At 39.1% G+C, this 24,919-nt stretch overlaps 1 protein-coding gene across 1 annotated transcript; it reads right to left on the bottom strand.

Moving 5' to 3' along the window:
- Nucleotides 1–1,236: 1,236 nt before the first annotated feature.
- Nucleotides 1,237–18,697, bottom strand: LOC136242391 (polyamine-transporting ATPase 13A3-like). The gene is made up of 32 exons (XM_066033814.1): nt 18,560–18,697; nt 15,875–16,119; nt 15,198–15,235; nt 14,842–15,009; nt 13,938–14,087; nt 13,797–13,870; nt 13,407–13,554; nt 12,872–13,006; nt 12,742–12,808; nt 12,224–12,355; nt 11,162–11,317; nt 10,834–10,991; nt 10,593–10,741; nt 10,221–10,263; nt 10,052–10,113; nt 9,629–9,776; nt 8,561–8,647; nt 7,514–7,676; nt 7,244–7,358; nt 6,719–6,843; nt 6,020–6,228; nt 5,611–5,748; nt 5,179–5,258; nt 4,271–4,313; nt 4,101–4,210; nt 3,944–4,040; nt 3,822–3,894; nt 3,272–3,422; nt 2,833–2,978; nt 2,701–2,780; nt 1,856–1,957; nt 1,237–1,467 (listed from the first exon to the last, which is right to left on the bottom strand). Exons 2-32 carry the CDS (start codon nt 15,885–15,887, stop codon nt 1,330–1,332), a joined length of 3,498 nt encoding a protein of 1,165 aa, XP_065889886.1. The 5' UTR covers nt 15,888–16,119; nt 18,560–18,697; the 3' UTR covers nt 1,237–1,329.
- Between the last annotated feature and the right edge of the window lie 6,222 nt (nt 18,698–24,919).

Genomic DNA, 24,919 nt, shown 5'->3' with positions numbered 1-24,919 from the left:
TTCATGTGTGATGCACCTTTTAGCAATAACTTTAAGCAACTTCAAAAATTGAATCTCCTATAAAATTACATCACTCCTCCCTCAAATGGTATTAGTTATCTGTAATTACATGTCACAGTGGTTAGTTGTAAACTGGTGTCACCACTCTTGTATATAAAACAAATACAATATAAACAGTAATTCCATATAGTTATTATAAAACTGAAGGATTGATTTTTTTATTTAGGCAGTGGTTACAGTCGGCTCAATAACGTTGGGGCTATTGAACTGACAGTCACGTGACACTTATGCAAATAAACTTTACAGGCTATGAGAAGGGCTAACTAAGTACATGGCAGAATGATCAATTATATGAATTTAGTCTGCTTTAATAATCACACAAGCCATGTACTCTACAACTCCGTGCACTTAATCGTGGGATACAACTTGTCTCCACTTGTGTAGTAATACTCTTCAGGAAATCCATCTTATGTTGAAGAATGGTGGCACCACGGATGGTAATGAATTACAAAGTTGGTAACTACTAGTTGGGACTTTGCTCAGCACTCGGGCTGACCATTGAAGTTTTGCAGATAATGTGTAGCTACTGTTTACATCAGAGACTCCTGGACTTTATGCTAAGTAGGCCTTGTGGAAAAGGCTAAAGAACGGCCTAAATACAAGCTTGTGAAGTATTATTCCTGTATTCATGGAAGACAGTCGTTTAAGAGCCAACCAACAACTGGTACTAACCCAGCAAAAGTGTTTTGTGTACTGAGACATGTACAGTGAGATCACTAACTATTGTATAGCTATTCCTTTGGCTCTTTGTTCTATATAATATCCCAGTGAAGCCATACTTCAAAGCATTTACTTAGACAATATGGTTATTTCTAAGGCAATAACTACCATATTGTCCAGTAATGTGTTAAACACCAAATGTGCAATGCTGGCAAACAGTATCAACATAAGGTATTTATGTAAGCTGAATATGAAGCCATATACATCAAAGTAGCCACAGCCTTTTACCAGTTATACTACAGCAGTGTAGGAGTCATATACATCAAAGTACAGACAGTCTTTTATAAGCACAGCAGTCATAGAATACTCGTCCTCAGCTTCGCCTCAGACTTTCTACTCCTGCTGTGATATAACTATAACTTATTGCCAAAAATTCAGCGCCCCAAAGTGTATGAAACCAAGAGTCCCAAAAATATGCATCTTGTGAGCAGAATTTTCGGTGCTTTCCTTCCAACATGACAATTAAACAATTAATTTAGTTACAACAATGACCTCTATACTTTGTATGTGTAGACTGTAGAATTTACAATTATTCAAATACATTGTTATTTAGTTGATAGCGATGGGTGGCCAGTCAGAGTCTTCACACACCTCCTTCAGGATATGTTTGTACTTGTTCCTGGGTTGGGTCTTACACCTGACCCATCGAAGAGCTTGTGTCACCCAGGAGGAAGGAATCACATATACCTGTTGAGTGTAATGACAGTAAAGATGTTATCACTGTACCACAAAACTTAGGGTAGGCATAAGCTCATTTAGTTAGTCAAACAAATTTACTTCTCTGGTCTGATCTGAGCACTTGTGTTGTAGAAATAAAACATTGGGACAAGGTTTAGATGTGCTCTGTGGTTTTCTCAGCCACAAAAAATTAGCAGATAGTGTCCCAAGTGTGGGAAAATTGCACAGGCAAAATACATAAGGTCATCACAATCATCAACAAAGATTTCAAGAATTCATACATGTTAAAATTTCAACCTGTACCATGTGGTGCTTGAATATGAAAAATTGAACAATTATGGATATTTAGTTGTAGACACACTATTTCAAGTGTAGCACACATTACTGCATGTCATACCTCAAAGATATAAGCCAGGAGAAAATGCAGTGCCACAAACATCAGTATGGTTCCTCTGAACAGCACACTCGGGTGTTGTTTGAGTTGCATTAGTGGTGGAAACTGTAACATTAAACATTTCACATTACTGTCTGCACATAAAACCATGAATACATATGTAATAGCTTTGTTATATACATATATGCCTGTGCTTTCAGGCTTTGGCATTTGGCCACAGTACAATTAATATATACCACTCGGGTGTGCTCACCTAATAGGTGAAGACAAACCTACATTTACCACATTTGTTTTACATACAAGTATCTAAATAGCGATTGTGGTCTAAAAGCGTCGGCTTTAGTACTCGCAATAATGTTATTCATGCAAGTGATGCAACTAAAGATGCATTGCTATAAGATTCTTCGGTGGATAAAATGTCGGTGTGGACAAATGTCTTGGTGACTATAACATCATTCCTTTGGGGTTGTTTAGCTGCTAAAGAATTCTAGTATTGCTGGTCTTATCTATGCTTAGTAAATATTCGGATATACAGTAAGCCGATATGTAGATTAGGAATCATATACCTCTGGACTTTGCCAATGTGCAACAGAAGTAAATGTTTGATGCTGACTATACTCTCCAAGTAACACAATAAATAATATGTTGTTATGAATATCCACATGTATGTATGCGCGTATGTACATATGCATGTGCACAGACAGACACTACTTGCTCACTTACAACTACACTATCATGTAAATCACAACAGCACACACAACCAGACCCACATGGACCCAAAGGCAATATCACATCCACCAACAAGAAACCCTAACAAATTGACTATCTACACTGCTACTACCACTTACCACTTTTACCCACGGCTCAGGAGCCATCACCATGTACACACACAGTGGGACCAGCACAGCCAAGCAAAGGAGAAACCAGTCTGCAAGACACACACAACATCCACCATTCCTGGTACAACATCACACACTCACAGTTGGTATATAGGGGTCTCCTGTAAGGTGGTCCAGTGGTGAGGATGACTGCCAGTATGATGTATTGGAATATTGAACATTGGAATAACAGTGTGTTCTCTGAGCATACTATGTTATCGCTGTCATTAGGCTTTAATGGTGTGTACCTGTGGTGAATACAAGTAACAGTTTTAATGCATAATATGGACACCTCAGTTGGAAGTGTACTGATTACATAAAGGTGTTATATTCAGTGTATGTACTAAAATATAGTTTGGGATCTCAACTGAGTCAAAGCTCTGCAAGGTGCATGCCTTGTGGTGCTTAAGGACCTCAGGTAATGTGCAGGTGTCCCCATTTTGGGTGTGTCCTTAAAAACAGGTCCTATCGTTCTATATCATCAACACACAAACATACAGTTTTCAATAGATACCCAACTATTGCAAGGAGCACCACTAACCAGTATTGCTGCTTGAGGTAGAACCAGAGTGCTAGTTGTGTAGCTGTGATCAGTATTAAGTGAACAAGAAGGGACAGGAGTACAGCTAGTCCTGCTAGAGTGCCAGGCGGTCTCCTCTTGATAAGTCGAGGATATGGTCCACTAAAACCCACTAAATAATGTAACATTGCTTCATAAAACAATTGTATACATCCAGAGGAGGTTGGTTACATGTCACAACTCTGTGATGTATTGTGATGTGTGATTGTCCAACTGAACAAGGCACCTGGTATTCGCCAACACAGGGAACTCTTTGTGTGACATTTACAAGAAGTAAGCGGGGGGTTGCTTTCTTAGCTTGGGCATTATATAGTGTTAGGGTGGTTGAAAAATGGTCTACACAAGATGCATACATAGATTTGACTTTTTGAGCTGCCGATGATGCATAGCCAACCTCCTCCGACAAGATACGTACAATCGTTATATCAACTTATTCAAGGATTATAATACCAGTGCAACAAGAAGCCAGCTGCATGTATCAAAAAAAAAGGCATATAGTACGACAACTTACTGACAAATGCAAATGCCAAGATCAAGATCAAGTCAATATAAAGGTACTGTATGTCTCCCAAGTTAGAATCAATCTGTTTAACAAACACACCAATACATTACACTAAGGCAGCATAGACTCACATAGTAGAGAATAGCCACCGAAATAAACTGTGTCATACTGTATAGTGCCATAAACTTGAAGGTGCTAAAAGTAGTCACAAGAGCAGCTCTCCCTTCCCTAGGTAAACAGAAAGACATGATTAAGTCACACTGGCAGAACATGTGATGGCTATCGTACCTGATAACTTTAGGGACACAAGAGATATTGGGAATCTTTGAAGTGAACGGAGAAGCCACGGATGCTTCAGTCTCCGATAGTGATATACCAGCATGAGCTGCCTTCAATGCCTAATAGTAAATAACATGTACATATATGGTATAGCTTGTGTCAGCTGGTGATAATCTTACCCCACAATCATTTGCTCCATCACCACACATTGCCACCCCATAACTGACAAGGAAACAAAATCAGTGTTAGTGACATACACAAAACAAACAAAAACACACATACAAACAGTACTACTGTGACAAAGGCACTGTTGTATAAGAGTAACGCTGAGACAGTTCTTTGGCTTGTAAACATAACAAAACCATTAGACACAAATCAGTCATGTGTACATGAGGTGTCCTCCTGACTTCAAACAGAATATATTTGTAAGACCTAAAATTACTTTGATTGTCAGATTTTGCCTACATACAGTGCATGAATACTCTGTAGTGCCTTCCCCTTCTACCCACTAAACTGTATAGGATAGAAAAAACAGCATTTACTGCAGCATATTAGTATGCATTTCTTAGTTATGGACATTTCTGAGATATGGACAGTAGTATGTACCAGACTCTAATAGAGCAGTCATACATACTCCAATACAACAGTCAGGTGTAGCTAAAATTAAAGGGGTCAGGGACAAGTGCCATTTGAAAATTTAGGTGACCACATGGTGAGTATTAAACAGAAGTTTGGGACATAATTGAATTACTGTAATATTTGGTAAAAATTTATTTTGAGACTGCCATGTATTTTTAAATTCTGTTGTTTACTTAGTGACAACATTGTTCATATGGCAAAAACAAGCCATATATTCCAATTTTTAAAAATTGAAAAATCTAAAATGGCACATGTCCCCCTTTTCCACTGACCCCTTCAATTGATCTTAGAAAATTCATGTAATTTTTCAACCTGCCAGGTCACTACTAGAGGGTAAATAATTGGATTAAAGCCACACACACACTACACACACACACTACACTACACTACACACTACACACACACACACAGGTTTGTACATGTGGTGTATATATGAACAGTCACTTACCCAAGTGTTTGTAGTTGTCTCACTAGCTCTGCCTTCTGGTCTGGTGCCATACGAGCAAACACTGTACCACACACCATCAACTAATACATGGCAGAATAAGTGATGACAGTCATGACACACAACCCCTCCAATATGTGTCACAGTAGCACACAAAAGCACAAGACAGTATAGTTGTTGACAGACCAGCAAGTGTGCAGGTCAGTGATCCTAACTACATAGTTAACTAGCATCACTACTTTATGTAGAAAATAGCCTGGACAATAATATTCACGATTACAGGATCTAAGCTGTGATGGAGACTGGCCTGGGACCATGCTGATGTGCACTTATTAGAGAAGTGCTGAGGAGCATACATGGGTGAGTGGCCTGATTATCAAGGTGTCCACAATTAATAGTGACCTATACACGATGCAGCACACACATGTGGCCTACCCGATCTAAGAGGTCTTGGCGGTACTGCATGACCAGTGCAAATGATTTCCCATCGATAGCCAAATGATACAATGGAATTGTGGTAGTGGTCATTGCTGTGGCTGTTGTTGTCTGCAGTAGTCCAACTGTTTCATCATCCTGAAGAAATGAGGGAAGCAACACACTCATCACTAGGGACGTGACAATAAAATAGTTCTATGGCATCTCACACACACACACACACACACACACACACACACACACACACACACACACACACACACACACACACACACACACACACACACACACGCAGATACACACACGCAGATACACACACGCAGATACACACACACACATGCACACACACACACTACACGCACGCATGCACACACACATACACACACTACACATATACAACACACTTTACCTTTAATGAATCATTGCATAATTCACGGAAGCTATCAGTGTAGCTGGCTATAGGATCATCCAAACCTCCTTCGTCACCAACAAGAGTGTAGTTCAATGATATACCTCGACTGTCACCATTGTCTGTAGCTTGTAACATCACAACTTTGTGACCTTGATCAATCATATTACACTCTCTCGCTACTGAGATGGCAGTATCTATATTATCACCTAGTGAAAGATAACAGATAATGGTATGGGCCTGTACAGCTATCTTCCCATCTATCACTCTGCGTTTCTCACTCTTGTGTTGTGTGCCTATCTGCCCGTCTATGTCTCATATCATATGTGTCACACTATTGTATTTGTCTCATGTGTGTCCCTCCCTAACACTGTTTCTCTCTCTGCCACTCTCACTGCATGCTTGATCACTCAAGAGGAGGTTGATCATGCGTCATAATCCATCTTATAATTTTATACTCATGCCGTATGTGATATGTGGCCCAGAACCCTCACAGACCTTCCTCTCAGCCACCCTAACACATTGCATTGCTTTGCTAGCTAAGAAACAACCCTATATATTCTCCATACGTCTTGTGAATAGGGTTTACAGTGATGGTATCAAGCAATGGGCGATTGTTCAATCACAGCTGTGACGCATAACCAACCTTCCCTGCTATCTCTCTAGCATACAATCACACCATTGTGTATGAAGCCCTACCTGTGATCATGACGGTCCTAATGTTAGCAGAACGTAGAGTTGCTATAACTGGAGCAGTTTCTGGCTTCAGTTTGTTCTGCATTATCATTAGTCCAGCAAATGTGAGGTCACACTCAACTTCATCTCTGCAAGAAACATGTCACAGAGTATAAATTGTGATTTCATATCCCGTACATCTACCTGGACTAGTCCCCTGAATAGATAATTTATAAACTGTCTTCAGTAACAATTAACGATAATTATATAGTATACATAATATGATAATATCTAATTTAAAGCCACCATTTTAATTCTTCAAATTTCCCTTCTCAAAATTTTTCCCAATGCACACTAGAGAGCAGCAGACAAATTATTAGGAAATTCCATTCATGACCGGCAAGGATGAAAAATCTGGTGGATATTTATTATTGACACTTTATAGTGACCAGCACTGAAGGTCTGACAGCAACATGTTTTAGTTGGACAAAACACATCTCAACTTCCCTAGTTTTATGCAATGGTGGTGTAAAACCTGCATACATTTACCTGTTGATCTTGTCAATCTTGTGGGCTTTAATTGCAACACTGCGATGTGCCACTGCCAAAACTCTACATCCTCTTCTGGTGTACTTGCTTAGGACATTGAAGAAGTCTGGAGGGACTAGAGTGAGGAGTTGTTTAAGTTAATAAATATCATACACAGTGCATGTTGTTTGTATGTGTGTTGCGTTGTGTGTGTGTGTGCAAGTGGGCATACATGTAGTGTAGTGTGTAATATGTGTGCACACGTGTGTGAGAGTATGTATAACTACATACCTGTCTCTTGCAAACACAACTGCTTAATCTTTTCAGGAGACCCCTTGACATACAACTCTACTTGTTTAGGGTCAGTAGATGGCAACTTCTTCACAAGAACACTCATTCTTTGTAGCTCTGATGAGAACGTGAACTGTCGCAGTATACCGAGATCCAGTGATGGCTAACAACAATACCAACCATGTAAAATATTGCTTAAGAACACAGTCACAGTCATTTAAAAATTCACTTAAGTCAACAATGAGTTAGTGGCAAAAGGTTCATGTAACATCACAAAGGCACTTACAGTACATACAATTAAAGCACTTGTGTGGGCGAAGATCAAACGAATAAGAGTGCTATTATTTCCATACAGCACTGTGTATGGAAAATACAGCAGTGTTGATCACATGCGCAACATTTTAAATCATTAGAAGTAGCCAAAACGATGGTATCTGTTTGTTTATGACCAAACTTGTACTATATAGACACTTACCGATTGAAAACCAACACGGTTCGAGTTGACAAAATGAATGCTCTGAACAAAGATGACCAGAAAGCACTGTAAACCAGTTACAGCACTACTATGCACATGCAATATGAAAAAAATAGCACTCTGGCGTGGTCCCGAGCTGAATACAGCACTCAGCTTCGCCTCGTGCTGTATTAGTCTCTTGCACCCCACACCCTCATGTTATTTTTTCTGTATTGCACTTGCGGCGGTGCTTTAACTAGTATATATAACAACCTCTGTACGTAAGTGACACTCTGTTAACAGTACTAGCAAAGGCGTACCATAAACAAATGGTCTCAACAGATTTGTGGTCAGTAAACTCTTGTGAATGGCCACTTCAATAATAAGTTACACAACAGTCATTGAGGTAGCTAGCTACATGTACGTATACCATACAAATAAGGCTACTTTAAAGGGCCAACAGTATTGAAGATATTACTGAGTAACTTTGTAGAAATGAGTGATTGTCAGATTTCAAACTTTTCTTAACACTATACACTGTACACACACGTCATGTAGGAGGGAACTTACAATACATAAAATGTGTTACTCACATGTATGTCATTGTTGGATTTGGCCATTACAACAGCAGGTACCATGGAGTCAAATCTGGTAGATTCTTCACCCGGCTCTTCTAGTTCCTATAGGGATACAAATACAATAAGTGCTTGACTGCCTCACATATAGTGTTCGGAACATTAAAGAACTACAAGCTGACTGCAATAGTGATACAATAAGCTGTAATGAAGTGCAAAACATTGAAAAAAAGCAGTCAAAACTTATACAACCAAGTACTGATCGAGTAATACAAAATGTGGTTCATAAATAAATAAAGAATTAATGTACACGAAAACAACAAGTACGAACATGTTACTAATCAGGAATACTGTATGATTGTTGATGAACAGACACAAGTGTACATAATAGTTGGGTGTTTTTGTGGAAGTGATTGAAATGGTATGATTTTGTTTAATGCCAACTAAAACACCTCAGCACATGATATGCATTGCTTTGTATAGGCACATGTTCATGTCTAGTTTAGTACCAATATTAATCCTAGAGAGATGATGGGCTCTCATTAGTGAAAAAAGCAGACATAGAACAGGTTAGTTTCATACAGTGTGTGTTTCAGAGCCAGTTGTGACTTCCACTAACGATTTGCCAGCTTATCATGCTTGGACAGAGGACCTTGGGAGATAATGTAGTAAGAAGGCTGGAAGTTAAGTAAAATACTTAGCAGTTACTTAACTATAATAGAGCACATTTTTTAATTCCTAGCAACATTCCTTGGCTGGCTACCCATGAAGTTGTAAAGCAGCTAAAACTGCTTGCAAATCTACACAGATCGATACGCCCTAAATAAAGGAGTTACATTCAAACACTTAACCTACTATTGTAGCAGTAACATCTGGCTACAGAAAATCATGCTGATTTAGAAGTAATGTTATTGCATATTACTGATACATCATTGGTGTTTATAATGCATCACTATGAGTAAGTACTGTATGTATTATTGAACACAATGTGCTGGCTACACACTACTGTAGGTTATCTCATTGGCATATGTACATGCCCCAGTCCTAGTTTTATACAAGAATGTAAAGGTTTCACTGTACACTCACCCATTTGAGGGCCTCAAACATCTTCAGTTCCAGTGGATCACCACTGAGCACTCCATCGATCCTTGTCAAAGAGTGACAGGTACCCATGGCATACTTCAGCTCACACATTTGAAGGTTTTTGTGTGGCTCAGATATCAGCTGTGTAAACCTGTAACAAAGTAGCACTGTTGAGAGGGAAATCATATTGTCAGTACAATAACTTAAACTTGAAGTACTTACTACTACAGCAGAATACAAAGGCTACTAGTTTAGAAGGTTAGCCTTCTGTTTTTTTTTGATTGATTGACAAGTTTAACATGTACATGTAGACAGACAGACACAAGTCCCACAGTTGCAAGCTGTTTTACACCCAGAAATACAAACTTTCTCCATAAATACATGTGTGCATCCCAATCACATAAACTTTTTGGTACATTCATTTACCTCTGGCTAAAACAGGGACGGACACCCAGTAGATCCAGACTATCTTCAGTCAGTGTTCCCGTCTATTAGATGACACAACACATGTGTGCTAACTAACTACTGTACCAACTATGCAAGCACTAAACCACACCATACACAGTACTAATGATACATACTGTCCAGTACTTACCTTGTCAAAACAAGCTAACTTGATCTTCCCACACAAGCTGACCCTAAACAACAGATACATACAGGGTCACATGCATATTGTGAAAAGACCTACAGTCCAGTATATGAGATCAATTGCTATCAATTGCTACATACGTATCTAAGAAACAAAGTTACATCACAATTGTGTACTTTACTTCCAGTCTCCATTCTCACAAATCTCGTGAAAATGTTTCATTCGTGAAAAAAAAATGAGCTGTGAAATTCTAATGTCATTACAAAAGAGCAACTATGGTAGGTAAACCATTACACCACAATGCTACAGTACGACACAAATCATTAATAGACACCCAGATAACACAAATATAGTAAGAAGTATAATAATCATGCCAACCTTTGTGGACTAATACAGAAGATGCTCTGTTTCTTCAGCCTGCTCAGTGAGTAGACAGTACCGACAGTTAGGGCAGCAGGCAGAGCGGGAGGGACTACGATCGTGATGACATCAAATGCTCTCAATATTGTCTCCTTGATGTTACCATACTGCATAAAGATTAACATTGTAGGACTCAAGATTTAATTATGAACACACACACTAACACACTGACACACGTACTACACGCAACATCACTTACACCATGCATTCTCAGTATGAATATAGTATAGGCATAACCAAAGGCTGCAATGATGGCAAGGGAAACAACAAATTTCATAATGTCCTTCCACATCTTAGCATCAAGTGGCTTTGGAAACAAAATTGACCTCACAAGTGATCCTTTGGAAGTTGAAAACCCTGAGCGAAAACATATGTGTATAAAAATAGTACTTTACTGAATAACTCTAATATGCAATCACAGTATGCAGTTTACAGTAATTCACAAGAAGGGAAACAAAATTTAAAGTGCTTAGTACGCATACTGAAATAGCACAAATAAATATGAAATTAAAGAGACAAGTAAGTACCTGTTCGAATAACAACAGCCAAGACTTTTACTCCACCAAAGAATCTTGTCTGAATTATTTCAGTACCATTAAACAGTGTGTGTCTCTTGTAATCATCAGGTGAATACTTGTCGCCATCTTGAGGTAGTGGAGTCTTAGTGACAGGCAAACTTTCACCTAAGGTTGAAAAAATGGAAACAAGTTTCTTTGTGTGTGTGTGTGTGTGTGTGTGTGTGTGTGTGTGTGTGTGTGTGTGTGTGTGTGTGTGTGTTTGCATGTAGCACACTGTGTGCATAGTGTACTAGTACACACATACGTATGTGTATAAAACGTGACCGCAATGAGCGAGCTAGTTTGCATAATTCTATTATTAATTGCTTTGGTAAACAGTGAAAAATACTCAAATTGATCTATACCAGTGGAATCACCTTTTCATGGAGAGGAAGAAAATCTTTGTTTCGCTTCTATACCATGAAGCAAACGTGAGTTATGTTTGTTTGCTTACATTACAGTCCAGCATAACTTTACTGCTACCATTTCTAGCTTAGACAGCTTTCATACTTGAAAGTATTGGCCAACAGTTGTACCTTGATGAATTCACCAGTACACGATGAACACAATGAGACAACCCATAGCCTGTTACATTCATGACTTATAATCAATTAAATGATCACCTGTAATTTACTTTCTGTACAACTTTCTGTATAGTCACTGTACAAATTGATTCTTTTACTTTTCCAGCTGTCTATCACTATAAATTCACCAGATAAGGCTGGAATCTTAACAGCCTATTATTAGTTGTTCCTCTTGAGAACAAAGAAGTCATAAAATGAAGCTAGAGAAAAATGCAAACTAGTCGGGTTTGAAGACGTACATAGTTCAACACTATATTTCCCTAAACTGGATGACATCTGATCTCCCTAAGTCTGATGTTCCATATTAGAAAACCATTACTAGTGAAACCAGGAGCCTATGTAGATGGGCTCCTGGTTAAACAGATACCACCTAACTAAGCTGCATGACTCAATAAACAAGTACTTACACGGTGACATGAAAACATGTATCTAAATGATATATCCATACCTGTCAACATGGCTTCATTCACAATACAGTTTCCACTCAGCAGGGCTGCATCACAAGGCATGCTCATACCATTCCTTGGTATGACAAGCACATCTCCGGGAACAAGATCTTCTGAATCCACCTCCTCTATAACTACAGGTAGACAACAAAAACTCTAACATGACAACACACACACACACACACACACACACACACACACACACACACACACACAAATTGCAGACATATACATATACATAATCATATTTATGGTCAGGTACAATCAACGTAATGCATAGGGTAAATTATTGTTTTTAAAAAATGGTAAGCCTAGGACTTCACTGATGCAAACCTATCTGGTAAAAGGGTTGGCAGCTCTACTTGACTTGTTACGCCTAGGGATGATTATGCTTACAGCATTCAGTTTTTAAAGCAGTTATCAAGCAGATAAGTATACTGACACACACACGCATGCACGCACACGCACACGTACATAAATAGAGCATACACACATACATACATACATCATACACGCGTACCTTGTCCATCTCGGAAGACAGTCACTTTGGAAGAGTGAGATACCATATCATGAAGTTGCTGCATATGCTACATGCAAAACAAATAGTACATACATACTTAGCCATATATAGAGAAAACATGGATCCTTACTCTTCTAGTTTGCACCAGGCTGATGACAAGTGATACTGAAGATATGAACAAGACAGTGCCAGCATAGTAGTAGTAGACGTCCAACATCCAAAACATTACACTCAAAATTTGAAAAATATAAAAAGGATGAAGAACCTGTGGAGAATCATAGAATGTGCGTGAGTATATGTGAACACACAATTCACATACCATATAGAGGGAAACTTTGGCGGGGGAAAACTTTGGCGAATTTGGCGATTTGCTACAAATTCGCCAAAGTTTAACTCACCAATTTACTCGTGGCACCTGAGATTAGCTATAGATTGAGTTAGAATTTGCCAAAGTTTATTTCGCCAAATGCAATTTAGCTAGCTTTTCACCTAAGTTTACCCTCGCCAATGTTTCCCTCTATACGGTATCTCATGCACCAAGAGAAAAATAGTTCACCTACTTAAACAAAGCCAATTCAGTAAATTCACTTGTACACAACATACACACAGTACAATAATACCGGGTGGTATTTGGGTACAAGTGAATTCTGTCACTAAAAACTGACCTCTTCAATAAAAAGAGCATGGTACGGCTTGACTGGAACATCGATGGAGTTTGAGCCATAACTTTGTATCCTCTTCTGTTTCTCTGCCTCAGTCAGTCCACTGCTCATCCCATGTATGTCAGAACATGTTAAGTTGTCCTCAAAGCCACTGAAACAACCAAAATATAGATGGTATCATAGATATAAAGTTGTATGACTAAATATGCATGAAAAACAGCACAAATATAACAAACCACGCACGTGTGTGTACACATAAACACACGTGCACGCACCACAAATGCAGATGCACACACAACGCACCACGCACACACATGCATTCATGTACACGCGCGCACACAGAGCACACCACGCGCACACAGAGCACACCACGCGCACACACACAGTATTCACCTCAGCCTAACAAACTCGCCAGTTTTTCTATCACAAAAATAGCGAAGGTGTCTGTGCTCGAGATATACAACCTTCTATAGAAGCAAACAAGCAGACAATGTCAATATGTACATAAAACATGACATTTTAGTGGACACTAACTTGCTTCTGAGGCTTGGCAACCATGTATACCATTTCTTCATCATTGCAACAATTTTGCTGCTTGAAAATGTCATCATCCTCTCCAATGTCAGCATCAACTTCACCAATGTAGTAATGAACCTTTTCCACACACCACTTTCCATCACAATCCTGCAGTGAAATCAACAAAATTTATCCAAGACTCCAGCTATGATATATACAATCTATTTGTGAATGAGCTGAAAAACCCACTACAGTGGAACCTCTCTTATCCGGGCAGTCTGGTACATACTACTGTCCGTATCTCAGAAATTTCCGTAACTAAGAATTGCATGCTATTATGCTAAAATGACTAACTTAAATACAAGTAATGTTGCTGCTGCTATCAGTTAGTACTATGCAGTTTAGTGGGCAGAGGGGGAAGTCACTACAGAGCATTCATGGTCACTCCCCTGGGCTGTAAAAATGTATTATCACCTAGCAACCAAGTGGTAGTTATTATTAGTAGAATAAACAAGCCACCAAACAGGTAAACAGTAACCTTTAGGCTCCCTCCTTGTGCTTTCATCTAAACCAAACTTCATCATGGTCAATAAACTACCAGCCACATGACCAATTTGGGCTGTCTGGACAATGGAGGTGCAGATAATAGAGGACCGGATAAAGGAGGTTCCACTGTAAAACAATTTTTAGTAATGCAAATGCTATTTACTATGTACAAGTACACAGAAAAATTTGGAATTTTCAACTAGAGTAGGGACCATAACACATTGATAACAAGTACTGAAATGAGTTGGAGTAGTGCACAATATTAAATCACAGTAAAATACCGTGTTCAAGATACCATAATGGAAATGCACAGTATGTATATTCTCATACATACATAATATACACACACCATACATACCACAACACAATAGCCTACCTTTAGCAACACATATGTGGCATCTTTCAAAGGACACTTGTATGCAATCAACTTGATCAGAATATGAGGGAACCAGTAGGCAAAGAGAAGGCCCACCCCACAAGGAAGGATGGCCAGGGTAAATACCACAACACATCTCCAAATTCTCAGACGATACCCTTGTTGGCGCTACAGAATTATACCATACAATACACAGTGTGCACGCGCGTGTGTGTGTGCATGCGTGTGCATGCATGCATGCAACACACACACACACACACACACACACACACACACACACACACACACACACACAAAGTGCTGCACAGTACATATTTATACAAGTGACAAATAACATACACACTACTGATGCTTACCAAAATCCCATCATGTGCCTCATTTATTGTCTGAATATCTGAAAAAACACAAATTACACGTGTGATGGGTAATGTTTTAGTAAGAAAGTTAGACAGTATTGTAATCATGGTAAAAAAGCATGTTACCCATCTCACCCTACATAAAAGGTTACACAGTATTCTCCAGACATACAACTATGTTCACCTTTGTACACTTTATAGAGAAGTTTGGAAAGATGAATCGTGTCAGGTCTTACACAGCTAATACTTACTGTTAGGGTGTACGTGTATTAGAGACAGAGTCAGTTGAAGCTTCAGAACTTTTAAACAATTGTTAAACTTTATCCTGTAACTAGGTTTGTGTCTTTGGAAAGATCCTTCACAGTTTGGAACTTATCTTCCTGTGTGTGACTATTATTTGTCTGTGACTAAACGGAACCTGCCTAAATGGGTCACCTTTGAGCCAAGATTTTTTGGCCTTAATAAGTAGGTAGCTGCTTTACATAGGTGCATTAGTGCAGAAATTCCTCACCTTGGTAATTTAAAATTGGTCTTTTTAGAGAGGTGACTTAGTGGCAGGTTCCACTGTATAAGCACGGTTATATATATTAGTTAGTCTCCCTCCCCCGTTGTTTACAATATGGAGTCCGACTAAGTATTCACATTACTTATAAACACTTTTTTGTATAATAACTCACCAACCACAGGCATGGCGGCTTCCTTACTTCTTTTAAAAAAACAAAACTTTACTATTAAAGATTTATAATTGTAAAATCACAGCAGAAGTACTATCCAACAGTTTAGCAAATACTAGCTGGGCAGTGAAAGACTGGAATAATCCTTGACTAAGCCAACTAACAGGAGAGCTTCGAAGAACATGTTGTTAAATCCACCATCTCTATAACACAAACAAGACTCCACTGCAGTATGACGTTAGATACACCTATACAACAGCACATAAATAACAGGTAAACGTATGGGCTGTAGTGACATACTAATACCACATGTATAGCTACACAAACTGTGAACTGTTTCAAGCACGCACCAAACACCTGTACCCAAAAGTACTTAACCCATAACGACCATAGCAGCATGCAACAGCATAGCATCATAACTCACCCATGGAATAAATTTGCTTTGTTACAAACTGTCGATAGGGGTTTCATTTCTGGGATAACTGGATCCAAGTTGGTTATACTAAATTTTATAGTTAGTTGTACAAGAACTGTTGCAGTTATGTAACATACACGACGTAGCATAGCTTCTTAAGCGCTAAGCATTAACCCATTTATGGTAAAATTCTCAGGAACCACTGGCTGAATTGCCAAATGACATCATACTAACCATCCAATACACAGAACTATTTGGTAACCATATATCCAAATACTTGCTACAAACTAAGTCAACTATGTTGGTTTTTTTTAATTACATAACAGTAACCACAACAAAGTTATCAAACAACACAAGTCTAAACATCAGTAAAGACTGTCCCAAACAAACAACGGAACCCCAACTAACTAGGGGTGTATTACACTCCAAAGAAATATTCTGTACAGTTTACTTACAGTGAAATCTATTTCACAGTTGGTTTCCTCATGATTCGTCCCATTTTTGCTGTTGCGCATGCATATATGCACTCGTGTCCACCATGCCACGTCTGGGATAAAGCTGCCGACAGTCTACCTCTCTCCATCGATGAATAACACTTTCTTCATTATCAAATAATACTTTTCAGCTCACTTATTATCAAAGGTTACACTTTGCGTTAAAAGCATACTAAAGCCACTTCAGCACTAGTGCATCTTGCTGTGAAACACGTTTACAAGTTATAGAAAGTTTATTCTATGACTGAAGTAATTATGATGCCACACTGCCATATGGTGGCAGTGGCCTAATGGGTTAAGGTTTGGATGAAATAATGGCATATACTTTCGTCAGACCAGTCACCAACATCTCCTGCAAACAGAATGATGGCTTTACATATTACTTTCCTTCAACAAGTACAGATTGTTTGCAGAATTTATGTTAGCACCAAACTTCTCTGTTACATAAACACAAAATTTGCTGATTCCACAAAAATATAACCCATCCAGGAATTTACAAATTGGCACTATGTAAAACATACCTGCTGTCTCAAAACAAAATGGTGAATCAAAGAAAGTAATCTTCACAGGTTGTGGATACTAAGGAGTGGAGTAACTGCTATACATAACAGCACATTTTGTAGTCACTTTAATTCATTTAATAGCCACCTATGGCAATGCAACTTCCACCTATCCCAAACATGTTGGGCTAAGATTAGTCTCGTGCCCAGCCAGGCTCACGCTAATGCGCAAACACCGTCTGGTGACAATGCTCGAGTTTCTTGGGCCCGGAAGTGCTATCCAGCCAAAATATTGGCTGGCCAATCAGAATCGAAGAATTGCATAATTGCTTTAAAACAGTGAAAAACCACTCGAAAATGGCTAAGAATAAAGTAAAACTCACAAAAAGGGTGATTTCCTAGACGCGATCTCTTGTTAGTATAGGATAGTGCTTCATTATTGGTGAAACGCCGAGTCATCACTCTTGGGTTTTATAAGGTGAGATCGGAAGACACAACTTGACAACAAACCTCTTGAACAACCTAGGTGAATAATTCTAATAAAACGACTTTAAATAGCCTGCTTTTTCATCAACTTCCAATACATTCATGCGATTATGCAACTCCTCGATTCTGATTGGCCAACCAATATTTTGGCTGGATAGCACTTCCGGGCCCAAGAAACTCGAGCAATGTCACCAGACGATGTTTGCACATTAGCACAAGCCTGGCTGGGCACGAGACTAGGCAAAGATATGGTGGTACACTTTACTAAGATTAAGATAATTCCATTTAAAGCCCACTTGGTGATGTATACAAATGCTTTACTCAGAAACCTCTGGATACAACTGGTATCACCAATGGTACACAAAAGAAATTAAGTGATTATTAATCACATAATTAACACCTCTACATGTAAACAAATTCATTGCGGGTAAGATGAGGATCTTTTTCACCAGTCCAGTGAAATTCTGTTTTCCTCTAACACATACTTAACATAGTATATATAACATATTCCCTGTGTTTTAAACAAAGCATGGCCGCCTTTTTGCCGATGTTTCCCGGGCTAGCTGTCACCAACCACACGATGACTACACACTCGACCAGATTCCCTTACGCAATGGCCAGAAAGATTACAAACATTGAGCAGTCGTATAAAACGACTACTTATGCGTACAAAATTACTAGTTAGGCGTATAAAACGACTACTAAAACGACTACTTAGGCGTACAAAACGACTACTTGGGTACAATAAACAACGTCTACACACGTACAATGAATCACCCTACGTGTAAAATACCTTAGTACTGTTTCACTACTATACGCGTAAGAAGACGGGAATGTGAATTCGCTACTAAAAGGAGTAATCAATCTTTCTGTCCAGAGGCGAGGCAAAAAGGTCATGAGATCATACCCACAATTGTTACAAATTTAACCACAGGTTAAAGGGTGTTAACTTGAGGCGACGCCGCTTGTTCCGTACGGATTAGCGGGCGCCCTTGTATAGCATTTAAAATAACTTCAGCACGTGATTGAAAAAGAGCGGTTAATGGGAATAAGCGGGATACTTTACTCGCTTCTGCAAGAGCCATATCAGAGTGACAGCTTGCGTTTTGTAAGTCCAATTCCCTATGATGTAACATACTTTTTTTTTTCTTCTAAATATTTCGAGAATGATAATATAAATAAACACTTAAATATGGGGTGCCGTTTGTACCAAAATTGTGCAAAAATGCCTTATTTATAAACTATAACCATACTTTATAAATCAATGCACTACTTTATAAATCATGGACATATACTTTATAAATCATATGCATGATTTATAAACCATATACCTGATTTATAAACCATATACCTGATTTATAAATCATTGATGTACTTTATAAACTATAACATTGATTTATATAAATTATACATGTGATTTGTAAACTCTAACACTTACTTGTAAAGTATAAACCGGCACTGATTTATAAATTATAATATTAATTTATATATCAATGCACTACTTTATAAATCATGTGTATAGTTTATAAATCATGTGTATAGTTTATAAATCATACACATGATTTATAAATCAATAACATACTTTATGAACTGTACATGCATAATTTATAAATCATCATTATGATTTATAAATTGCACACGTCAGATTAATAAATCATAAGTATAGTTTACAAACCATCATCATGAGCGACTTAGTTTGGTTATTGTTGTAGTTTATAAATCATTGTCATACTTTATAAATTCAAAACATACTTTACAAATCACACGTACAATTTACTTTTGTAAACTAGCACTATGATATATAAATGAATAGTGTAATTTAATTAGTAGCCATACATTGTTGTTTAGTATCGATAGTCAGAATTCATATCAATATTACTTAGATGTGCATCAAATGGAAAGCATTTGTGGCATGTGATCCAGCTAGCACAGGATTTAGTACAAGTTTTGGCAGCTGTTGTGAGCACTTGCACTAATGAGAGCAACCCGGCAAAGTGGAGTATCACCATTACCAATGCCCCTGTAATCATTTTGGGTAACTCCCTGCCAGTAATTCCACTAATTATGCCACTCTTGCTGGCTACTCTTACATGGTGTAGGATTTGGGCTCAAGCCAGCCAGTGACAACAGTGGCATAATTGGTGGAACCACTGGCAAGGGCATTGGTAATGGTGATACTCCACTTTGCCGGGTTGCTCTCATTAGTGCAAGTGCTCACAATAGCTGCCAAAGCTTGTACTAAATCCTGTGCTAGCTGGATCACATGCCACAAATGCTTTCCATTTGATGCACATCTAAGTAATATCGATATGAATATTCTGACTATCAATACTAAACAATAACGTATGGCTACTAAATTACACTATTCATTTATATATCATAGTGCTAGTTTACAAACTGAGTAAATTGTATGTGTAATTTGTAAAGTATGTTTTGAATTTATAAAGTACAACAATAATTTATAAAATACAACAATAACCAAACTAAGTCGCTCGTGATGATGGTTTGTGACTACACTTATGATTTATTAATCTGATGTGTGCAGTTTATAAATCATAATGATGATTTATAAATTATGCATGTACGGTTCATAAAGTATGGTATTGATTTATAAATCATGTGTATGATTTATAAACTATACACATGATTTATAAACTATACACATGATTTATAAACTATACACATGATTTATAAAGTAGTGCATTGATATATAAATTAATATTATAATTTATAAATCAGTGTTTATACTTTACAAATAAGTGTTTGAGTTTACAAATCACATGTACAATTTATATAAATCAGTGTTATAGTTTATAAAGTATTTATAAATCAGGTATATGATTTATAAATCATGCATATGATTTATAAAGTATATGTCCATGATTTATAAAGTATGGTTATAGTTTATAAATAAGGCACAGTTTTGGTACAAACGGCACCCCATACTTAAACAGTGGGCAGAGAGGCAAACTCTGTCCAGTCCTGGGATGATGGTATTGTTGCCATTACAGAAGCAGCATTGCCACGTTGAACATCAATGGCAACCTTCTGAATCAAAAATTGGGTGGCCCTATTATCACCAGACTGTTCCATCACCCGGGGACCTATCCGCCTCACTAATGAGCGTGCACATGAACCCCAAGCACCCAAGGTCTCAACATATAAAGGGGAGAAGTGAAATGATGGAATCAGAGAAGAATACTTTCTGACTCTGCAGAGTTTGCCAGCCGGCTAGCACCACTTGCAGAAATAGATAAATTAGATGGAGCCAGGGTGTCTGAACAGGTAAAGTCCCAGAGCAAGGGTAAGCCCCGTGACCAAGGAATCAATGACATGCCATCTGGCCTCTTACCATCATTACGACACACACCAACTGGCTCCAAAACAGCAGGAACACCTCCAGACACCAGAGCACGATGAATAGTTTCATTCACTGCAGCGTGCCGAGGAATACGGCCTCCACTACGCCTGCAAGACAAACCGTGAGTTCCAAAAACATCAACTTTACTGCCACAAACACACGTATGCTCGACAACAATGGGAACACCGAGACGTAGACCAACTCAAAGATTCATTGTCCAGCTTAGTGCCCAAGGAAGGTACAGGTAGAGCACCAAGCCACACACCAGACTCTGAGGAGGAAACTGACAGTAGACGAGCCTTTGTTCTAGCATCAGAGGCAGAGTCCAAAAGAGATGAAAAATGGTGTTCGTAAAGCAGTTCGTCCCAACTATGTTGATAATATCTGCGGTCTTCAGGGGGCATAGGATATTCAGCAGACCATTGGTCAAGAGCCTCGTGGAGGAGAGAAGATTCAAAAGTTAAACCGGAAGGAGTCAAGATGGAAGAAACTAGTTCGGAGGTACTATGAGGGGAAGAAAGATAACTGGGCAGACTTATTGTTGTGGATCCTTCAGTTCGTGGCGTTGTAATGTCCGTTCTAGCCGGGGTACAGCACTTTACTTTGGCGTGCGCCCTCTACAGACTACTCCCTCGTATCCACGGATGACCTGCTGGGGCAGTTACAACTGACCAGGTACCTCGAGCCAGTTTCTCGGTCAGGCGACACCCTAGTGTTGTTCACTTTTACCATACAAAGCGCCAATGCATATGGCTACTACGTTGTCATGGTACATCTCAGCATCGTCAAGGAACTTCTGGAGTAGTGGCTTGCCGCAGCTCATAGACTATGCGTTGGTCTCCTATCCCTGGGAGTTATTTGGTGCAGCGTGTCCCCAGAAGTGCAGCATTACGGATAATGTTCTCACTCATTTCATGGATATCAATGTGCAATTCACAGTTATTAATATGGATAGTGTTCTCAGTTACTATGGATAGTGTTCTCAGTTATTATGGATAGTGTTCTCAGTTATTATGGCTAGTGTTCTCAGTTATTGTGGATAGTGTGTTTCCGCTTTAGCTCATGGATATCATGCTGCTGTCTTCATAGTTTTAGGCTCGATGTGTTTCTGTCTCATTGGGTGCAGCGTGCCCACCTTAGTTCCGTGGATAGTGTGTTCTGTTTCCAGGGGCATACGCAGGAATTTTGAAAAGGGGTTTCCACTACAGCTAAGTGACTGTTTGACTGCTCTATGAGAGTATCTCGATCTTTTTACCAAAATCATAATTCATAACAATGCTATAAGTGTTGCTATCATGTTAGAAACTATTATTTAACTAAAATAAAAGTTTAAAATGCATCCTGTCCCATGAGTGATAGATTTCAGATTCTGGAAACCTGAAATTTCAATTTCTTAATGTTTCAAGTAGTGGTGTAGAACCCAAAGGAGTTTCCTGACACTCCTGGAAACCCCCCTCGGTATGCCCCTGGTTTTGGTCCCCTTGTTCCAGGGAATTGGGAATGGTTGGGGGGAATTTCTCTACCACTTGGTGTGTAACTTCCTACCCCCTTCCATTCTATCAATTAGGAAGCTGCTGAAGGAATGAGGACATTGGATGTGACCACCTCCCCCATCATTTATACAGATATGTCAGCCGTGGCGGATGATGGGTCCCTGTTTAAGATGTCGGGCCAGTTATGGAAGATAGTGTGTTCCCTGTGTAGCTGTCTCAGTTCATGGATGAAGCTTTCTTATTTCAGTATACGGTATCACACTCTCACCCAGCTCATGGACAACATGCTCATATCACGGTAATTTGGTGTGGTATGCCCATGATTATGTGTTCCTACTTCACATAGCATTTCACTCCAATTTATAATTTGGTATCGGATGCCAGATGGAAAATGTGTTCTATTTTGATTATTGGGTGCAGCATGCCCATCCCAGCTCATGTCAGGATAATGGGTGCCGCATGCTACGCCAGTTCACGGATAAAGTATTCTTTACTTGTTATCTCAATTACTGGTGCAGCTGCAATTTTACTCGCTAAGGCACGGCTAGCACAATTTGTGATAACTTGTTAATATTATTGAACACCATTACAGAATTAAAATGGCACAAAATAGTGTGGCGGTGTTCAGTGACGGTCAGATGACAACATGCACGAACAAATGCGGAAATCCATAGAACACAGCGAAGTGTCTCAGCGTACAAACAGCTCAAGCTATCAGATTGCCCAGCTACTGTTGTTGATACACCTAGACCAATGTTGTTCAGGCTTTACAAAGTTGCAACTCTAGTTAATGCACTCGAAGCACTACTGGTCCCGGCGGTGATCATGACGCGGTTATACGGAGCGCGCCCTAACTAGTCTTTGTCCAACTTATTAATTGTGCTGTAAAAAAAACAACAAAAAAAATAACAACTTAAAATTGGTGTGGGCCGCACGTAAAATAGTGCGCTTCGAATTTTTCGCGATCGGTTTGGCCTTGTTTATAGTCAGTGCTGTAGTTGCCGTTGTCAGGTGTGCGTTTTGTCACGTTATAAGGCCACTCCAAATAAATTCTCTGTTTCCCGTCCTGGGTTCAGGCATATTTGCATGCGGGCGGGCGGTTCATTTTCATTATTTCATTATAAGATTGGCTAGCTTTTCAAGCCATTATTTGCCTGGCACAGCCAAAAAGGGTACATAAAAGCATGCTTAAGTTTGTTCCTTCCTTTGTAAGTTGCAAAAACAACATAAACGTGAAGTTTGTGCTGACTTGATAGCACTGTTAAAACGTGAGCTGACGCTGTTTCAAGATGGCTTTACTGAGCCTATCAGTATGCAAGAATAACCGGAAAATAATGGAAGAATACGGAATAATGGAATATTTAGACTTGGCAGTAACCAGATGCGGGCGGTGGACGGGAAACAGAGAATTTATTTGGAGTGGCCTAAGAAAGCGTAGAATTGTTCTACATGGTGAGAAATCGAAACAACTTTGGGCTGTTCATTGCCCATGTAGCTACTGCGGCGGGCTACTGGTTATCGGTCCAATCAATTGGCTCAGTTGGAAAACTTCAGAGAGAACAAAGGAAGGCGTGATATTTCCTGTAACTTTGTATGCTAAACTAATGCATCACAGGCTATCACAACAGCTTTTTAGAGTGAGGTGCACTGCTGGAACGGCTGAACAGTGGAAATTTCCAACAGGAGTTTTCCCTAAGGGGATCCTCTGGCTCATCCACCCCACTTCAATGCACGGTTGTGAATCTTGTCTTATGGGGAATAGACATATAGCATAATGCGATGTACATGCGTATTCACTGATGTTCATTGATATCACTGAATCAGTCAACATCTCCAAGTGACATGCAACTTTACACAGAAAGTTACCACACTGTACTTTACTCAGGGGTACAGCACTGCCCTATTCCATTCACATGTCTTTTGTGGAATTCAAAAGATACCATAGTGTTCTTGCCAGTGTATGTCCATTTCAGCTGGGGGAGCACAACGATGTTCAGTATAGAGCCTATAGGCCATTCAGATCTAGACCGCCTTGATTAATAAGAGGTCTGTCTAACATACAGAGATATCTGTATTGATCATGTTGTCCACTCTTGTGTATGCATGGTGTAATAGCTTCAAATACAGTTATGGTACATCTACTGCCAGTAATAAAGAAAACCTATATGTATGGGCAACACTAAGATATAATGCCCACCATGCAGAGACGAAACTGTTAGCTACAGAGCATGGCTATACTTGACCAGAGAATCACTTTTCTGTTTTCGTTGGGCCTGAAGACATCATTGTGGCACCGCAT

The sequence above is a fragment of the Dysidea avara genome, chromosome 13 (assembly GCF_963678975.1).
Source record: "Dysidea avara chromosome 13, odDysAvar1.4, whole genome shotgun sequence".
Taxonomy (NCBI): Eukaryota; Metazoa; Porifera; class Demospongiae; order Dictyoceratida; family Dysideidae; genus Dysidea; species Dysidea avara.
This window is presented reverse-complemented; position numbering and strand designations above follow the sequence as displayed.